Genomic DNA, 13,973 nt, shown 5'->3' with positions numbered 1-13,973 from the left:
TGTGATTACCTTTATGCCAACGTAGGTTGACATGACTAAATTTAGTTTGAAAATCTCCATGTACACTCCAATCTGTGATAAGGTAATTACGACTTTTTCCTTTTACTTCTAATAATAATCACGGCCCACTACCTCTACACCTAGTCCACTCTAATTGGGAAACACCTCCGGACACATCAGGGATAGGGCATAAAGATAATGTAGTTGGTAGAGTTTCATTAAGTACTGCAGTATGATTATACTTAAAACTTTGAGCTACAATAATCATAGTAAAGGCAGAGATATGACTATGGTTGTAGTGAACAGCCCAAGCCTCATGAGAAAGATGCAGACAATGTGGACTACTCCTAAGATATATAGGTAACCCTTCAACTCCAAATTGATATGAACTATTTACTGTGCCAGTGTCTAATTCAGGGTCCTGGTTTAAAAAAGGCGATGGCATCCAAGCAGTATCATTAGTAAGTACTGAGACTTCTCTGTCTCCCCAGGCCACACCTTGATATAAGGGTGGAAAAGGAATATAAGCCCAGTATGTAAATTCTCCAGCCGTTACCTGACAATTTACTACGGCCAGCATAGCCAGGAATAAAGTCAGTGGGGTTTTGGGCTGCCCAGCTTGTTGAACAACCCCTTCAGCTTTCTGAGTAAGCTTTTTCAGTTGACCTCATGTCGGGGGCTCCGCACGCCCAGTCCTGAAGGTGAATGTTCTCTGAGCACTCAGATTCAGCTCCTGAAATTCCTTGAGGAACTCTTCGGATCGGCTCCTTTTCGCCGTGACACTGTTTCAACCGTCGAGATGGAAACCACTCGTCTCCGGCACCTGCCCGCGGTCTCCCCGTGCCTGCCCGGGGTGTTCCCCCTCCGGTTCCTTGCTCTTGTGGAGCCACGGACCCTGCTCGCTGCGCCAGATGTTGGGGTCCGCGTGTTTCCTGAACAAAGGAATGAACACACAAGACAACACAAGACAAGACAAACATGGCGGCCGCGCCGAACGACACGCTCCGCTTTATTTTATACCGTAGTTTGTGGAATGTTACCAAGTCACAAGACACATTGTTGTTTTTCTGACCTTTCCCTGACTTTCTGGATTTCCAAGATGTTTACATATAAACAAGCCCCCAGGGTCTGCTATTTGCAACTGGCTCCTTTGTCCTCCCTGTTTGCAGGGGAGGAATGTCCTGCTTCGTTTGCAAGAGCAGGACTTATCGGGAACGCCCTGCTTCGTTTGCAAGCACATAGTCCTCTACATTTCCTGCTTTAATATCCATAATATCCTACTTAAATATCCATAATTTAATATCTATAATATCTAATTCTTAGAGTTTGAAATCAGTATACCATATTATATCTTACCTACTTTTGTTCCATTCCATACCTGGGATTAATTTTATATTCTGTATTAAATTCTTAATCTTTTATGGGATATCTTAATTTATCTTCAGTTTATATTAAGCAAAATAAAACTTGTATTTGTTGGTAAGTTCAAAAGTGGAATAATCAACATATTTAAATGGAATGTTTCATTACTACTTGTGCTTTTTTTCTTCCCCTGTCTGTGAAACCTTCTATCTAGTTGCTCTGCTATTTATTGAGCTTCTGCTTAAGTACCTGGCCTGTGCTAGAGACTTTGTGCATATTATAGCTAATCCTTACAACTGTGTTTAAACCTCAAATTTTGTAGATGAGAAAATTGAAACTCAGAAATTGCCCAACTAGATCAAATTCACATGGCTAATTAAGCATCTTACTTGGGATTTAGACACAGGGATTTCTGATCTAAAGTCTATGCCAGAGATCCACTTTCCTTTTGAAAACGAGGGCCAAGCATGCTGGCCCATGCCCATAATGCCAGCAGTTTGGGAGGCTGAGGTGGGAGGGTTGTTTGAGCCCAGGAGTTTGAGACCAGCCTGGGCAACATAGTGAGACCCTGTCTCAGCAAAAAATTTAAAAAATAGTGTTTATTCTAGAAATAAACAAATCTATAGTCTTTAATTGCCGAGGTGAAGGCCATCTTTATTGTCAGTTTTTTTGCCAAAATTGCTTGTCTTTTGTGTGGATGATAGCATGACCTTCTACTTAATTCCCAAGTCATAAAGTTGGGAATCTGTCATTGAAACCTCTTGGTTTTCCCCTGTATTTATTTGGTGTCAAACCTTGACAATTCTTTTTTCCATTTTTTTCTTGAGACAGGGTCTTGCTCTATTGCCCAGGCTGGACTGCAGTGGCATAATCATAGCTCATTGCAGCCTTGACCTCCCAGGCTTGAGTGATCCTTTCACCTCAGCCTCCCTAGTGTCTGGTACTACAAACACATGTCTAACTAATTTTTGTAATTTTTTTTTTTGTAGAGACAGGGTTTCACTGTATTGCCCAGGCAGGTCTTGAACTCCTGGGTTCAAGCAGTCCTCCCACCTTGGCCTCCCAAAGTGGTGGGATTACAGGTGTAAGCCACTGCACCCAGCCTTGATAATACCTTTTGAAACGGCTTTCAGATGCTTGCTTTTTAAATATTTGATTGAGATCCTTATGATTTACCATCTGAATTTTTTATTTTTTATTTTTTATTTTTTTTTAGGCAGAGTTTCACTCTTCTTGCTCAGGCTGGATTGCAATGGTGTGATCTCAGTTCACTGCAACCTCTGCCTCCCAGGTTCAAGCGATTCTCCTGCCTCAGTCTCCTGAGTAGCTGGGTTTATAGGCATGCTCCACCACACCTGGCTAATTTTGTATTTTTAGTAGAGATGGGGTTTCTCCATGTTGGTCAGGTTAATCTTGGACTCCCGACCTCCGGTGATCCACCCGCCTTGGCCTCCCAAAGTGCTGGGATTACAGGTGTGAGCCACCATGCCTGGCCTACCATCTGAATTTTTATAGTTAATTAACCAGGTTTAATAGTTTAATAGTTGGTTAGCCACACATTTATGTTTTCCTTGATGTTGTCTGTCTCTAGAGTTGTTTTCTAAGAAGTATTTTTAACCTTCTTTGTATACTAGAGTCTTTGAAATCTCGAAAGTTACAGATTATCTTTCTGGAAAATGCATATATTGTATATGTGATTTTGTATGTTATCTCAGTAGAGGGGACTCAACAGGCCTCGCCATCTGTTGACTGCTCCTCCTCCAGTTAAGCCTTCTTGTTCTAAAATACAGATCCAGTTTTATAACAACTCCCCGACAATTTCCCACTGCCACTTGAAAATCTTTTACTCCCAACTGCCTATAACCTAGTCCAAATGCTATGAACTTGAAAAACTCTCCACAGTCTCACCTTGGCATTTTTTCCATGGTAATTTTTTTTTCCAGCCTTTCCGTGTATGTTACTCCTTAACCTATACCAGATTAAAAGGCATTCTTAGGAAAATATATGAACTTACATGTCTTCATGCCTTTGTTCATGTTAGGTTTCCTTTCTGAAATGCCTGTCTCTTCTGCTTATTCATCCATTAAGGACCAGGTTGCATTTCGTCACATTTCCTGGCACTTTTACTACAGGTACACATTAATGTCTCCTTCCTGTGGGCTTCCATAAAGCTTTGCACACATTTCTATCATGTATGTAACACTTTTATGTGGTATCATATTTCCATGTCTTTCTACTGAAATACGGACTCATGAAAAAGGGCAATGTTTTATTTGTCATTGTATTTCCAATGTCTAGCACAGTGCCTGGGACAAAGAAGATGCTCATTAAATATTTGTTAAATGAGAAATTATAAGATATCTTCCTTTCTATCTCAAGCTATTTTAACAAAATTAAAATACAGCCTTCTCCTCTGTTCCTCAAAATATTTTTTTTTTGATATTTGACTTTTTTAAGAAGTTGTTTTATGTGAAATTCTTGAGCATGTAATTTAAGTCACTATTAAATATCTAAATATAAATGATGAATGATTTTTTTTTTAGGCAGTCGTCTTTTAACTGGTTCGAGCTATTTGCAACTCTGGTCTAATACGAACTTGGAGAAGCCAACTGAAGATGAAAATGTAAATAAAACAGATCTTAACTTTGGAGATTGGAGATGCATTTGGCATTGCAAGTAAGCAATTGATCAGGGGAGTAAACTGATAAACCTATTGTTCTATGTGGTTTTACTATAAATGTATTTTAGTTGTATAAAATCACACCGACATAAAAAAGTATTGCTTTTAGTCTATGGTTTTTTTCTTATACACAGATAATTTTCTATTTCCTGTGTTCTACAAATACATTTTTTAAAAATGTCAAATAAAGTAGGAAGAAACATAAATGTATAAGGCCTATATGAAGACCATTAAATACAAACTTGCCAAATTATATGAAAAGTTAGATGACTTTCATGCTTTTGAATGGAAGACTTCATATTGTGAAGAGATCTATTTTTCCCACATAATCTGTATATTGAACATAATCCTTGCCAAAATCTGAGTGGAATTTCTATTGAGCATAGTTCTAAGCTCTGCTTAAAAGGACAACTATGGGAAAGTCAGAGAAATTCTGAAAGAAAAGAAGAATAAAGATATGCAGTATAGTAAAATGAATTCTCATGCCACAGATGATCAAGCATTTTGTTATTGATGTAGGAATGGACAGATTAGGATCCAGGATTAGACTCTGAAGTGCAATGATGCGAGGCTTACTGCAATTCTTACTGCCTCCCTGGTTCAAGCAGTTCTCCTGTCTCAGCCTCCTGAGGAACTGGGATTACAGGCATGCACCACCACACCCAGCTAATTTTTGTATTTTTAGTAGAGACAGGGTTTCACCATGTTGGCCAGGCTGGTCTTGAACTCCTGACTTCAGATGATCTGCCCGCTTCAGCCTCCCAACGTGCTGGCATTACAGTTGTGAGCCACCATGCCCAGCTATAAGGTAGTATTTTTTTTTTTTGAGGCAGAGTCTTGCTCTGTCACCCAGGCTGGAGTGCAGTGGCTAGATCTCAGCTCACTGCAAGCTCCGCCCCCCGGGTTTACGCCATTCTCCTGCCTCAGCCTCCCAAGTAGCTGGGACTACAGGCGCCCGCCACCTCACCCGGCTAGTTTTTTGTATTTTTTAGTAGAGATGGGGTTTCACCGTATTAGCCAGGATGGTCTCGATCTCCTGACCTCATGATCCGCCCGTGTCGGCCTCCCAAAGTGCGGGGATTACAGGCTTGAGCCACCGCGCCTGGCCTAAGGTAGTATTTTATAGTGGGGAAAACAGCTAGCTCTGTAGAGGGGAAATTAAGTTAGAGTCTTTCATACCTGATACCAAAACAAATGTGAGATGGAGGAAAAAATTTCCATAAAATGAAACAAAAATATTAGAGGAAAATAGAGGTGAAATTTTATATTTTAGAGCTACATTGTCCAGTATGGTAGCCACTTACTGCACGTTATTACTGAGCACTTGAAATGCAACTAGTCCAAACTGAGATGTGCTGTACTTTAAAAATTTAGTATTAAAAAAGTAAAATATCTCTAACATTTTAAAAAATATGTTGAAATTAAAATTTTATGTATTAGGTTAAATAAAATATATGATTAATTTCGCCTGTTTCAACTTTTTTAAAAAATGTGGCTGATAGGAAATTTAAATTACATATTTGGCTAAATTTGTCATTTATTTTATATTGCTGTTTGACAAGAAATGCTGCTTTAAAGAGTTAGGGAAAGACTAAGAATGACTCCCAAACTGGAAAGGGATAGGCTAGGAAAAATTAATAGTTCTAACTGTATCAATAAAACATTTCTATAAAGCAAAATGTCCACAAGGAAAGAAACACAAACATAAGGAGAAATATGTGCAGTTTTGGGCAAATGCGTTTTTAAAAGTAGGCCTTAAATTAGTTAGAAAAGAACAGGTATCACAATACTAAGCAACGTCAGGCAATGGAGAGAAAATTTCAAGAAGGTATAGAACATATTAACAATAAGTGCGATAAAAGGTGATCTCACTTGAAATCAAGAATGTGAAATTTCAGAAAAAGGATGAATCTTATATAATAGTGTTTAGAGAAATAGGTGCTCTTGTATACTGTCAATAAGGGAGTAGAGTACAGTTGATATTATTTTTTGAGATGGAGCCCAGGCTGGAATGCAGTGGTGTGATCACAGCTTACTGCAAGCTCCGCCTCCCAGCTTCACGCCATTCTCCTGCCTCAACCTCCCAAGTAGCTAGGACTACAGGCGCCCACCGCCACACCTGGCTAATGTTTTCTATTTTTAGTAGAAACAGGGTTTCACCGTGTTAGCCAGGATGGTCTTGATCTCCTGACCTCATGATCCTTCTGCCTTGGCCTCCCAAAATGCTGGGATTACAGGTGTGAGCCACTGTGTCCACCCTGATATTATCTTTTTAGAGCACATTTTGGAAGTATGATTCAACAGGCTTAATTTTTTTCATATCCTTTAAATAAGTTTTCCAGGTTTCATTCATTAATTCAACAAATATTTGTTGAATGGTTCCAGGCAGCTTTAAAGATGCTTAGAATATTGCGATGAACAGATAGGGGTAGACAGAAAATAAACCAGTAGACTGGTATAATAGGATGTTAAGTGAAACTGACTAGATTTATATGAAGTGGTGATAGCATAAATATCACATACCAAAGTAAGGCAGACGTCCCGTATGTAGAATTTACAGAGGAGATTTCAAAGGAGTTGGTTCCATGTATTTTGCACCCCACAGATAGGTAATGGGTTAACATGTAGAAAGGGAACAGAATTTTGCATAAATAGTTCTTTAGAAAGAGCTGTAGGCTGGGCATGGTGGCTCACGCCTGTAATCTCAGCACTTTGGGAGGCCGAGGTGGGCGGATCACCTGAGGTCGGCAGTTCAATACCAGTCTGACCAAGATGGCGAAACCCCATCTCTACTAAAAATACAAAAATTAGCCAGGTGTGGTGGCACATGCCTGTAATCCTAGCTACTTGAGAGGCTGAGGCATGAGAATAGCTTGAACCCAGGTGGCAGATTTCAGTGAACCGAGATCACACCACTGCACTCCAGGCTGGGCAATAGAGTGAGACTCCATCTCAATAAAAAAAAAAAAAAACAAAAAAAAAGTAGTATTTTGTCTTAAGGATATCCTTAGGATTAACCAGATGTTCTAAAATGTGTGTGCAGGCATGTTCACTTCTCTTTTGTTGTTGCAGCAAAATTAGAAAACAGCAGTGAAAAATTATTTGAAATCATTGTAAACATATGCAATGGAGTATCATAAGCCAATAAAATAATGTAGATCTGTACACCTGGAAAAATATACACATCTTTTGCATCTATGTGCAAAGATGTTCATGACAAAGTTTTGTTGTTGTTACTTGAGACAGAGTTTTGCTCTGTCACCCAGGCTGAGTACAGTAGTATGATCTCGGCTAACTGCAACCTCCACCTACCGGGTTCAAGCAATTCTTCTGCCTCAGCCTCCCAAGTCGTTGGGATTACAGGGGCATGTCACCACACCTGGCTAATTTTTGGTATTTTTAGTAGAGATAGGGTTTCATCATGTTGGCCAGGCTGGTCTTGAACTCCTGACCTTGTGGTCTGCCCACTTCAGCCTCCCAAAGTACTAGGATTACAGGCATGAGCCACCGTGCCTGGCCCGTGTCATATTTTTTAATGGGTGATAAATATGACTTCAGTTTCTAGCCCTACTTCTCCCACCTTTTTCTGCAGAAAGTAGAGAGAGCAGAGAAAAGGATTTGGAAGTTTATGTATTAAAATGTTAACATTGGCTTTGTCTGAGGAAAGGATGTGGCAGTATTGGTGAAAAATATGAATGATTTCATTTTCTTTTTATCTACCTGTATCAGCTTTTCTACAATGTATTATGCTTAAAATCAGAAAAAAAAAGTTATTTGTATCTGAAATGAAATGTGAGAGAATTCCTCTTTGGATATCTTTACAAATAAATTTAGTATTGACCTATCTAATCATGAATTTGGTCAAAGAAAAGAAAAGTAATGATAGTGGTGGATGTCTTGAGATCGATATATATGAGTAGCTGTAAGGGAGGGCAATGAAGAGAAATGAACCAAAGTTCCTTTGAGAAGAAAAGGCAAGTATGTACCAAGTATATAGGTGAAGCTGGTAGGCTGAATCCCTAATTGCTGCAAGTCCCTTGTTAACCCATACATAATCTTTAATTAGGTAAGTATTACCCTAAGGCAAATTTATTATATATTATCCCTGAAGTATGTTGGCATATAGGGATCCATGGTTCTGGAAACTAGATTTCCAGATTTAAAAAATGAAACCATTCTCTCTCATTCTAAGGGAATGAAAGTTGACTTTTTTGTTTTAGACTTTGAAGATTTTGACAAGCCATTCCTTCCGTGATTCTATGGATGGATGTTTTTATATTTAAAGTTTATCTTACTAGCTAGTTCATTTTCAGGTACATAAAGATGTGTGTGAAACTTATAAAATTTTCTGTCTTTTGAACCAATTGCTGATGTATAATTTTGAGAATATTGAACTTTTCTTTTAGTTTTCATTGCAAATTTTCCTTATCTGTTTAATTTACAGAACTGCTTCCGAAGTTCATTTAATGAAATTTTCACCAGATGGAGAATTTTTTGCCACTGCTGGGAAGGTGAATTGTGAAAATGCTGTTGCCAAATTATGTGTTTATAGTTTACTTTGAAACTTTAAAAACATTAACTGGCTTCATTCTTTTGTTTATTTAACTTGAAAATAATAGTTTCCATTAACAATTTTTTGTTTGTTTGTTTTGAGATGGAGTCTCGCTGTGTCACCCAGGCTGGAGTGCAGTGGCGCAATCTTGGCTCACTGCAGACTCCACTTCCCAGGTTCAAGCAGTTCTCCTGCCTCAGCCTCCCAAGTAGCTGGGACTACAGCCACGCGCCACCACGCCCAGCTAATTTTTGTATTTTTTAATAGAGATGGGGTTTCACCATATTGGCCAGGCTGGTCGTGAATTCCTGACATTATAGGCATGAGCTGCTGTGCCCGGCCATTATAAATTTTAAGTAGCAGAAATTGACTGCATTTTTGTGGTGTTAAAAGACTGTGTGATATAATTGAAATAACACAGACGTAGGGGCAGATCTGGATGTAAATCTGCCATTTACCAGCTTTATCCTCTTGGGCAAGTTAATCTTCTTGAACCTTTCTTTTCTCATATATAATATGAGGAAAAAAATACCTACCTCATAGATCATTAATCATAGGATTAATTTAGACGATATATGCAGTATAGAGTCACTGGCACAGTGCCTTTCATGTAGTATACAATCAATAAAGCATAGCTTCGACTTATATTACCTCTTAGCTGATGTATATTAGGCTGTTTTTAATATATAAGACTTCATAGGCTTTCTAGAAAGATACTAGTAACCATTTCTTTAGTGTGCATACTTTGTTATTACCTGTTGATTTTAAAGCAATGTATTTCTTTGAAGTTATTTTTATTCATTGGTTCATAGAGCATTTCATGAACTGCTAATAAGTCAAGTTATTGTTCTCATGGCTCAAAGCCTTCTGCAAACTAAGAGTGTAAGATACTCTAAAACCACAGTAAGGTTTCTGTTTTTTAGGAGAGAAGTGGAGCTGTTTATTCTGATTGACTTTACAGGTGGGAACTCAGTTACAGCTTAAAAGCAGTACCTGGTACATTCTAGTCTCCTTTGGTTTTTTCTTATTTCCCAAATTAGGACTATAAATTTGAGTATTTTATGTAGTATTTATATATTAACTTGTTATTTTCATCATCAACATTTTCTTTGAAAAGTCACCTGAAAATTCATGAAAAGTACTTTGTTTTTTGTTTTTCCCCCCCAATAATTAGCATTCTTCATATGTCTGCTAGTGGTATTGATTTCTTATTTAATATTTGGCTTACTGGAAAAGAAATCCTTAGTTTTATCTTTCAGTCTTTCCTGAATGACTCCATTCCCCATACTCTAGTAATTAGCAAGCGTTTTTCTTGAGCAGAATACACACATTCACACACTTCAGTTTTTAAAGCACAATTAGGGAATGCTAATAGAAAAGTGCCAGAATCAGAATTTTGTTCTTAATTCCTCTGTGCCCAATGTCTCTTCCCATCCCCGAGTTCTTGCCATTGGGGAGAAAAGTCTTACTTTTGCTATTTGGAGAAAAGTCTTACTTTTGCTATTTGATTTAATCTTTAATTCTGATCTGCATGTTTTTCTGGTTTCTTTTTTTCCTTAGGATGACTGTCTTTTGAAGGTATGGTACAATGTAGAAAACTGGCGGACAGCTGTTACTTCTCCAGATAGAAGTTCAGAAAAACAATCCCAAGGAGAAACTGACTTTTCTTTTGTGTATCTGGCCCATCCTCGAGCCGTAAATGGATTTTCCTGGCGTAAAACAAGCAAATATATGCCTAGGTCAGTGGATTGGTCATTTTCCCCCACATATTAAGGAACATCATCTTTGTTACTTTGATTGCTTCTCTCACTTTTGAGAGTCCATAGTTAATAGGCCTTCTGAGCCTATGAAGATTGGAGTAATATTAAATAGCCTCTGGCCTGCACATCTGTGGCTGTGGGTCAGCTATGTTTGATGCTTAGGATGAGAGCCATATTAAAGGAGTTTAAGCTGGGATAATTTACTCCATATCAGATGTCTTTAAGTCACAGAGTTGTACATATTTTCTTTTCTTTTGTTTTGTTTCTAATTCTGTCATCCTTTTTCTCCAGATTGTTGTTTATGTTTTTACAGAAATACTCTGTCATCTTGTACCTTCTAGTAGCTCTTCCCTGGTTTTCTTCTTTTAAAAAATAGCTTTATTAAGAGGATATACCATGAGTTCTTGTATGTTTATATGACTGCACCCGGCATATCTGAGGAAAAGAAAGAGTAGGTTAATACCCTACATTATTCTTCTCTGAAATCGGTGTAAGTTTAACCACACAAGCACACAATGACACACACATACATACCCCTAGTCCCTTCTTTTTTATCTGTAGTTCTGGAAAGAGTTAATATCATACTGAATTTTAGTAGGTTATAGAGACCTATTACTTAAATACAGGTAGAAATTCCCTATTTTTTGTTTGTTTGTTTGTTTTTTGTTATGTGTTTTTGTTTTGTTTTGTATTGAGACAGGGTCTTGCTCTGTCATCCAGACTGGAGTGCAGTGCCCCAATCATGGCTCACTGCAACCTCCACCTCCTGGGCTCAACTGATCCTCCCGCCTCAACTTCTCAAATAGCAGGGACTACAGGTGTGTGCCACCATGCTGGGCTAATATATTTTTTTCTTTTTGGATTTTTTGTAGAGATGGGGTTTTGCCATGTTGCCCAGGCTTGTCTTGAACTCCTGAGCTCAGATGATCTGCCTGCCTCGGTCTCCCAAAGTGCTGGAATTACAAGCATGAGCCACTGTGCGCAGCCAGAAATCCCATTTTGTACCATATGGCCATTTTCAATTTGGCCACACCATGTGGCATTTTTTTCCTACCTTTTCACTGTTTTATGAATTTTGCTGACTAGATGTTTTGAGCTATAGTGCAGCTATAGCCAAGACAGGGATAGAGAAAAGAGAATGAGAAAAAATGGAGTGAGGTGGGTGTGAGGATGGGGAAAGGAGGAGAAACAAGGGGTTGGGGAAGGAAAGAAAAAAGATGCTAGGAAGGGAGAGATAGGGGACAGAAGGAGACAGGTAGAAAGGGAGGGTGGCCTGGAAAGTCTGTGAAAGCAAAGATTGGTGGGAGAGGGAAGCCCAGAGAGGAGGTAGAAAGGGAGAAGAAGAGAGGGAAATAGACAAAGGAGAGGGAGCCAGAGGGAGAGAGATGCAAGAATGGAGGAGGAAAGGAGAAGGAGGGAGCAACCAATACAAATCATGCTGTTCTCCCTTCTCTTCTGCAGCTTCTTTTTCAGTCAGGTAGGTATGTTTAACAAAGTGGCCTTTAGACAGTATTGTGATTTCTTTTCTCATTACTTTAACTCACTGAGTTACTGATAAAACCTGCTGATTGTTCCGTTTTTAAAAATCAGATATATATGCTGGAACAAGTTGCTACTACAAAATATTGTGACTTTTTCTTTCTCTCTTCTAAAGTTACTGAATTTCCTGATGGAAGGTAGTCCTTGTTGATAGGGTTTCAGCCTTTGAGTTGTTGATGCTTATGGGACTTATTAACATATATGTAATTGATTTTCGCTTTTATTTTAAGGAGATGGCAAAAAGGAAATTAACTGAAAGTCAAGGATGACTAAGGAGGGAAAGTGTTTAGTACTTACTTTATCATGAATATTCAATTCTTGCATTTCACTGCTTTGGGCATCTATTAGGCAAGGAGAGAATAAGTGTACTCAGTAGTTACTGTAGGTTTTTGTGACTGTGCAGGTGCCTTTATAGGAAGTGGAAATGAAGCATATGATATAATTCAAAGAACTATCCACGCAATAAATCAGAAAATTTTATTAGAAGATGTGGTTATTTCTTGTGTGTCAATTGAGAGATTGTGGCTTAATCTCAGTCTTTGTTTTTTTAGATGTAAAAAGAATCTTATTGAGAGCTGGGATGGTGGCACACACCTGTAATCCCAGGATGAGGCAGGAGGATTACTTGAACTGGAGAATTGTTTGAACCCAGGAGTTTGAGAGCAGCCTGGGCAACATAGTGAGACCACATCTCTTAAAAAAAAGAAAAAAAATTTGGCAAGATTATTGAAACAAGAACTATTGAATTCTAGGCAGAAAAGACATGGGTTGGCAGGCATTTGCTGTGATGAAATCTATACATATTGATATTTTCTTCATTAGCATCTTAGTTGGTACATTTAAGTAATTACAGAAACATCATAGAATTGTTTGTGATACTGTGTGGTACTTATATTTTTGCTTCTAAAATCTTTTCATTCCTTAGGGCTTCTGTATGTAATGTACTGTTGACTTGCTGCAAAGATAATGTGTGTCGTCTTTGGGTAGAGACATTTTTACCAAATGATTGTTTGCTATACGGAGGTGACTACAGCCATTGGACTGAATCAATTAATTTAACAAATAACTTCAAGAGAAATGCTTCCAGTAAAGAACGAGTTCAAAATGCTTTAGAAGTGAGTGTTTTTGTTACATTACTTACTACAAGTTTTAAAACCTTTGGTACATTGCCGTTTTGGTAACAAAGTAATGTTATAAAAAATCTATATCCTAGGAAAATCATTCTTAGAAAATTTTCAGTTCTATTTGGTTCAAAATATCTTTTATCTAGATTTTGTCTGGAACACAAAACTACCTATAATTATGAAGTTAATCTTAGGTTTACTGATGATGATGATAAAAGGATGATTACATTTGACTTAGCTGAAGTAACAAAGTAAAATGTGAGAATGCAAAGATTTAACTCTAAAATAACTTATTTTCCTTTCATAGAGCTTGAGTAGTTTATCCTATTCTGTTTTTCTACCATTTTATCTTTAGAAACCCTACCCCACCCCCCAGAACTTGGGGTCTTTACAAATTAATATTGAAAGTGAAAGTCAGTTTTTGGTTTTTGGACATGCTAAAGGTAGAATAGTAATACATTTGATCATAGCCTAAAGGCTGAGAAACAATAGAACAGTAATACAGATTCTTCTTTTTTTTTTTGTTTTTGAGACAGATTCTCACTCTGTCAATCAGGTTGGAATGCAGTGGCATGATCTTGGCTCACTGTATTCCTGGCCTTAGCCTCCTGAGTAGCTGGAATTACAGGTGTGCATCACCATGCACATGCCCAGCTAATTTTTGTATTTTTTAATAGGGAGAGGGCTTCACCATGTTGGCCAGGGCTGGTCTCGAACTCTTGACCTCAAGTGATCTACCTGCCTCGGCTTCCCAAAGGGCTGGGATTACAGGCATAAGCCATGGTGCTCGGCCTATTATTTTCTTAATATTGAAAACAGGAGGTGAGGTGATTTTATTTTACGTTTTGTGGATTTTTTTTGGGGGGGGGCTTGTTTTTTGAGACAGAGTCTCTCTCTGTCACACAGGATGGAATGTAGTGGCGCGGTATCAGCTCACTGCAATCTCTGCCTCCCAC

General features: G+C 38.3%; 1 protein-coding gene across 1 annotated transcript in view; it reads left to right on the top strand.

Moving 5' to 3' along the window:
- The window catches only part of DMXL1 (Dmx like 1), a 185,310-nt gene that overhangs the window by 34,695 nt on the left and 136,642 nt on the right, over positions 1–13,973 (top strand). Inside the window, 4 exon segments of the mRNA XM_017872341.1 lie at positions 3,906–4,038; positions 8,487–8,553; positions 10,155–10,333; positions 12,819–13,008. Coding sequence (XP_017727830.1) covers positions 3,906–4,038; positions 8,487–8,553; positions 10,155–10,333; positions 12,819–13,008 — 569 coding nt within the window.

Source organism: Rhinopithecus bieti, unplaced genomic scaffold (assembly GCF_001698545.2).
Source record: "Rhinopithecus bieti isolate Rb0 unplaced genomic scaffold, ASM169854v2 scaffold_6439, whole genome shotgun sequence".
Taxonomy (NCBI): domain Eukaryota; kingdom Metazoa; phylum Chordata; class Mammalia; order Primates; family Cercopithecidae; genus Rhinopithecus; species Rhinopithecus bieti.
The sequence above is the reverse complement of the archived record's forward strand: the minus strand, read 5'-3'. Positions and strand labels throughout refer to the sequence as shown.